This window comes from Glycine soja, chromosome 16, assembly GCF_004193775.1.
Source record: "Glycine soja cultivar W05 chromosome 16, ASM419377v2, whole genome shotgun sequence".
Classification (NCBI taxonomy): domain Eukaryota; kingdom Viridiplantae; phylum Streptophyta; class Magnoliopsida; order Fabales; family Fabaceae; genus Glycine; species Glycine soja.
Window position 1 is genome coordinate 6205183 of NC_041017.1, and position 6084 is coordinate 6211266.

General features: G+C 29.6%; 1 protein-coding gene across 1 annotated transcript; it reads left to right on the plus strand.

Moving 5' to 3' along the window:
* Positions 1-3527: 3527 nt before the first annotated feature.
* Positions 3528-5119, plus strand: LOC114390406 (myb-related protein 315-like). Its single transcript, XM_028351134.1, has 3 exons — positions 3528-3741; positions 3865-3994; positions 4154-5119. Exons 1-3 carry the CDS (start codon positions 3609-3611, stop codon positions 4719-4721), a joined length of 831 nt encoding a protein of 276 aa, XP_028206935.1. The 5' UTR covers positions 3528-3608; the 3' UTR covers positions 4722-5119.
* The last annotated feature ends 965 nt before the right edge of the window (positions 5120-6084 follow it).

Sequence of the window (6084 nt, forward strand, 5' to 3'; positions counted from 1 at the left end):
GATTTAATTATACTTTTTGGTCCAGTTAATTTCTAGAGTAACCTAGTGAGGTTACATTTATATTCTTTAACATCGTTACAAAATGAAACTAACATGTAAAATGGCAAAAAAGATTTTAGTGATTTTTAAATGTCATAAATTAAAAAAACAAAGTTTCCCCCCCTAATTTTCTTTTTCCTTCTTCCCCTTGCTACCAAGGATTTTCTTTTTCTTCTAACAACTTCCAAATTCTTTGCCACACATTTTGGCCTTCCCACGCAACCTTTCTCATCTTCTCTCAACAGTGACTTCTTAGCGCTCCCATATGACATGTTGATGAAGATCGCTATCTCCTTCAACCACTCAAACCTTCGCGCAACATCACGGGCTTGTGATTGCTGTGGGATTATTGATGAATGGTGTTGCTCCGGTGGGGGAAGATTTTCTCCTTTTCAAATTTCAATCATGCTTGCTAAAGTTAAACCAAAAAAAGTGAACTTGTAATGCTTATTTGACTCTTCAAATTAAAAGACATGAATGTGTTCCATTTGCCCTAGGTGGCAGCACGTCTATCTCAATCATCAATTCAATCCATAAATCATACTCTTTTGACTTTCGTATAAAAAAAATTAACTAATTTTATAATGATTTAGAAAGTTAGTTAAGCTCGTTTATTTTATTAATTTTAAATAAAAAATAAAATATTTCTAAAATATCATTTATTAAAATTTAATATCATAAATAAAATAAAATCAATCCAAATCATTAAGATTTCAAGAAATGAAATTCAAATCAAACCAATAAGCTGAATCGAACCAATTTTTTTAAAATTAATTTAATTCAAATTGATTAGACCTGCGGGTTAAACTGAACCCATGGCCACGCCCATTCAAAATAGTTAATTTTAACGACCATGTCCTTGTTTGCCTTGGATTTGGTCATCAGTTTATATAACTAATTTTGATGCATTCTGTATAAAGATTTTTAAAATTTTAATTAATTAAAATTATTTTTAAAATATAGTTAGTATAGCTAGTTTCTAAAATAATATATAGATGAATAGTAAAAGGTTTTTAAAATAAGTTAATTAAGGTGAGAATATATGTTTAAAATTTTAATTAGTTAGAAATTAATTAAGATTTTTTCAACTAATTTAGATAAGAAATTATTTAATATAATTAGTAGCATTTAAATTTATTGACAAGTTGTATTATTTTAGTAAAATTATTCTTAAAATTATTGAGACTCATAATCTTTCTCTTTCTAATTAATTACTTTCTCACCTAATTAATTAATATATATTAGATAGGGGTAGAAATTGGTCAACCTGTATCAGACTCTATCTAAGTCTGACCTAACCTATTTAATATTTCTATGGCCCAAGCTTAGATCGACTACTTGCCATGAACCTATTTTTTAGGTCTGGATCGGGCTTTTATATAAGCTTGTCTGCCCCTTAATTCATTTAAAAGTCTGTTTCATATTAAGAAGTGTAAAAAAATATGTTTTTTTTTTAACAAAGCCAAAGATTTTTGTTAAAATAATAAAGCAATTTTAAATTACAAGATGTTGCCAAAATTAAACTTACCTACAAACATTACATGTGATAGAATACCAAAATCTTTTACTATTCATCTATGTTTACATTAATTAACTTATTTTAAACATTTATCAAACCACTACAATTTTATTAAAATAATTTTATAATTTCATTAATATAATTATAATATTATATATCATATTAGTAATAATATATTTAATAAAAAAATATTGTTTCTAAATGAGTCAATCTATCAAATTTAATAGATTTTTCTTAAGACCTGGAGCCTAACATTTTTTTTAAATAAGTTGAGTGAAGTTCAACCTTAAAAGAGTTGAGTCATAAATCCTCGATAGGTGATCCAGTCTACTTTTACCTTTCATGATAGTTTTCTTATTCAATCCTTAAAAAAGAGACAATATGGTAAAATAATTAAGGGTATTAGTAGGGACAAAAAATAATTAATAAAAAAATAACTTGAAAATAATTTTATAAAAAAGAATAAATAAAATTGAAAAAAATCTTATATTTAGTACCGAGGGAGTATAGTTTATAAATTTACTGTCTCATTATTTAATTCTACGTTTTATATATATGGTGCAATCGATGCTTTCTGGCCCTAACCTATGCAAGGGAGTCTGGTTCTGAGTTTATTCTTTCTGTGCACTTTAAAGGACCCAAGCTTTTCTTTTTTGCATATTTTAAGGTCCCTTGACTCTATAATTTCTTGCCAAAACCATTCATCAAAAAGCTCATTGACAGCAATGAACATTAACAATATGTTACTTGGCTTAAACAACTCTAGTTTAATTAGTGTTCTACGGCGTGGTCAAGTGTCCCATATACAATAGTCTCCACCATCAGTAACTTTTAGATAACGAGAACAATAAGAATTTAAACATATGTATGATATAAATAACACTGTAGCTAGATATTTCAATGCGAAGTACTTTTTAATGAAGTCACTTAGAACTTAGGTTTATACCTCTTTATTTCTTATTTCTTATGATAATAATATTTGAACACTCTACAATATTTATACATCTTATTAACATTTATTTTTTTTTTCAATCACCTGTATTTTGTTCTTCTTTTTTCTTAAATCACCTCATTAGCTATCATACTGATGATGTCCTTTTCCAACTTCAATATAAATTTGATAAACAAGTTTATTATATAACTCTTCTTTTATATAAATTTGATAAACAAGTTCATTATATAGCTCTTCTTGTGTCACATTAACCATTGATTTTTTTTTAGAGTTAAAGATCACATGTATTTTCCAATTTATTGGATCAAAAATTAATCCAGCTCGTGATATGTTATTGTCGTTGGTCCAGAAAAATTTTATATATGACAAAAATAAAATACAGATTTTTCAATTAAATAAATTGTTCCGATTCATCTGAATTCAATAGAATCTTATATCATTATGTTTGGATTATATTAACCACTAATTTGATTCATCAAGGAGTTATCATATCAAATGAATCCACGTAAGGGTGGAATTTCGGGGCACTTGGGCATAACGGGGAAAGCATCTATATGTAGTGAAAAATGAAATAAGGTTTGCCTACAACGACAAAGCAGGCCAGCTTTCTGGGGTCCCATGGAATCCCAATCAAACTCAATATTTTTATGGGAGGTTGCAACATACATGGACTAGTACAAATAAGAGAAGATTTTGGTACCAAACAATTACTTATTAAAATTTGTCAACGAGTGTTCTTTTCTCACGTTTTGGTTATTATGTATTATGTAGAAGCTTTTTATGGTTTAAGTGGACTCTTTCTATTTGTCTCAACAAAAGGTGGTGAGTGGTGACCAACATTTTATAATCACACAAAAAACCCTTCCATGCTTTTCTAGCTTTCAACTCGAAGTGCTTTCCGACCAATCATTTATCTCCCCCCTCAAAGGACATCATGCTTTTATTTAAATGTTTGAATGAACTGGCAGCATCTTTGCTTCAATCTCAAGCTCCTTTTTAAGTGTCATGCTTCCAAGGTTTCACACTTGTTATTAGTAACTTTCTATATCAAGGGATATATTTGTCTTGATTTCTCAAAGAAAAGAAAAGGCTTACAAAATGGGAAGACAACCTTGTTGTGATAAGGTTGGTTTGAAGAGAGGTCCATGGACTATTGAGGAGGATCACAAGCTCATGAACTTTATTCTCAACAATGGTATCCATTGCTGGAGATCGGTTCCCAAACTAGCAGGTAATAAGTTAGTTTATTAAAAGTCGTGTTCACATGTTCTACAGTTGATTACTTTGCAATAAATTAAGGGGTATGATATGATATATATGTATCTAACTTGGTGCATTTTGCATGTTGGTGAAGGTCTTCTAAGATGTGGAAAGAGTTGTAGACTTAGATGGATTAATTATCTGAGGCCAGACCTTAAGAGAGGTGGCTTCACAGAAATGGAAGAGGATCAAATTATAGAACTACATTCAGGTCTTGGTAACAGGTATAACATGTGTTTCTAATCATTGTCATTTGTCACTAAGGCAGAAAAATGTGATACTAAGATTATGTATATAGTATTTCTAAATCAATGTCATTGTATGCATAATGTATGTTCGATCAGTTACTTGGTTCTAACACAGTGAAGCATATATATTTTCAGATGGTCTAAGATTGCTTCACATTTCCCTGGGAGAACAGACAATGAAATCAAGAACCATTGGAACACAAGAATCAAGAAGAGGCTGAAACTCCTTGGTCTGGACCCTGTGACCCACAAGCCAATTGAGCAAAAGGAAAATACTGATGAGAACACAAATAAGACCAATCCACACCCTTCTATTTTTGGAGGGTCTGAAGAAAATGTGGAGATTAAATCCTTGGAAAATGGTGGCACCAAAGAAATGGCAAAAACAGAAGGGAAAAGAGAAGAAAACAATAAGGTGATTAATTGGGATGATACCTCTGAACTTTTAAACAATTTTGAAATGCTATGCTCAAAGTTGGACTTGGGATCATGGATGATGAGTCAAGAAACCAATACTAGTACTAATTCCTTATGTAGTTCTTCTGTCTCTATGGATGACACTAGTCACCTCTCTATGGACGAATCCTCTTATCTTCAGGAAAACTCCTTACAGCAATGGGTTGATAGCATGGATTCCATTCTCTCATGGGATGGCTTCAATCCTCTTGATCAAGACATTTTGTTCTTGGAAAATAGGGAATAAGCATACCCAAGTCATATAAAATGCCCCTACTACTTTTACAATCTCTTCAAGTAATAACATGTTACCAAAGTTTAATATAGAGTATATTAGTGCCACTTTTATCTTTTGCATTTTCTAGCTTTTGGCTGCAGTGGTACTGATTAATATATGTGATGATGATTACATGTTGAATGTGAATTTGCTTTTTGTAAATGTCTGTTCCTTAAATGTATTGCTTTGGATAGAGCTCCTCAACAACATCCTTCAGTCTCATCACATGTGTTTGGCTGAAGACTGCAGAGCAGGATAAAGATTATCACTTTTTTTTGTCTCCTCGTTTTTATCAAAGTTGTCACACTGATCATCATGAAGTGTCCAACGTTTACCCCATATATAGGTAATATTTAAGAGTTGTAGTTCATCATCATATGGTGTAAAAACATTAATTCATTTTGTTAAATATTTTATACTCCTTAAAAATATATATTAAATTACTTTTATGTGTATGACATAATAAATATTTTTTAAATAATTTTTTAGTTTAATTTTAATACAGAATGATTGCAATTTTTTTTATATTGTCAGTTAATTAAAGTTAGATATAACTTTTATTTGTAATTATTATAGAAATTAATATATTTGTTTAATTATATAGCAATTGATTAAATAAACTGTAAAAACCATTAAGAGTATGTATTTCAATTTTTTTAAAATTTGGATTATAGGTAAACAATAAAAACTTGTATTTAAAACATTTTACCTATACTAAATTATTGTTTTTTAAAATAATTAATCATAAATAAAATAAATGTATAAAATATATTTAAAAATTGTCATGCTATATATATATATATCGTAATGATAGTTTATGGTGGTGAAAGTAGCCATATGCCATTAACATATAATGTATACACTTAAAGTTCCTTAAATAACTAAACATGTTTGGACAAATTGATGACTAGGTGCAACTTTAAGATGTACATTACGTTGCTTGCTTTAAAAAACATTTCTTTAATTGATATCTGGATTTAGATGATTGTGATCGAATGAGTCGTGCCAAGCACTGATAATTATTGATGCACAACTCACTTTTTAGTCTACATGCATGAATCTGTGCGTAATCGAGTTAAGGGAAATAACAAGGAACATGAGCTACACGATGGAATAATGTTTCACATTGGCATTACTATTGATTATGAACCAACGAAGTCATCATGGTTTTCACAGTAGACACGTATAGCCATATAGGGACATAGGAAGGGTTCTTCAACGTAAAACTTTAAAGTGGTGTCCGAAAAGTATCAAGGGTGACTACTATTTTTTGAGAATATTATTTGCTAAAGGGAACTGTGATCTTAATTTCCATGCTTAGGAAACTATTTTA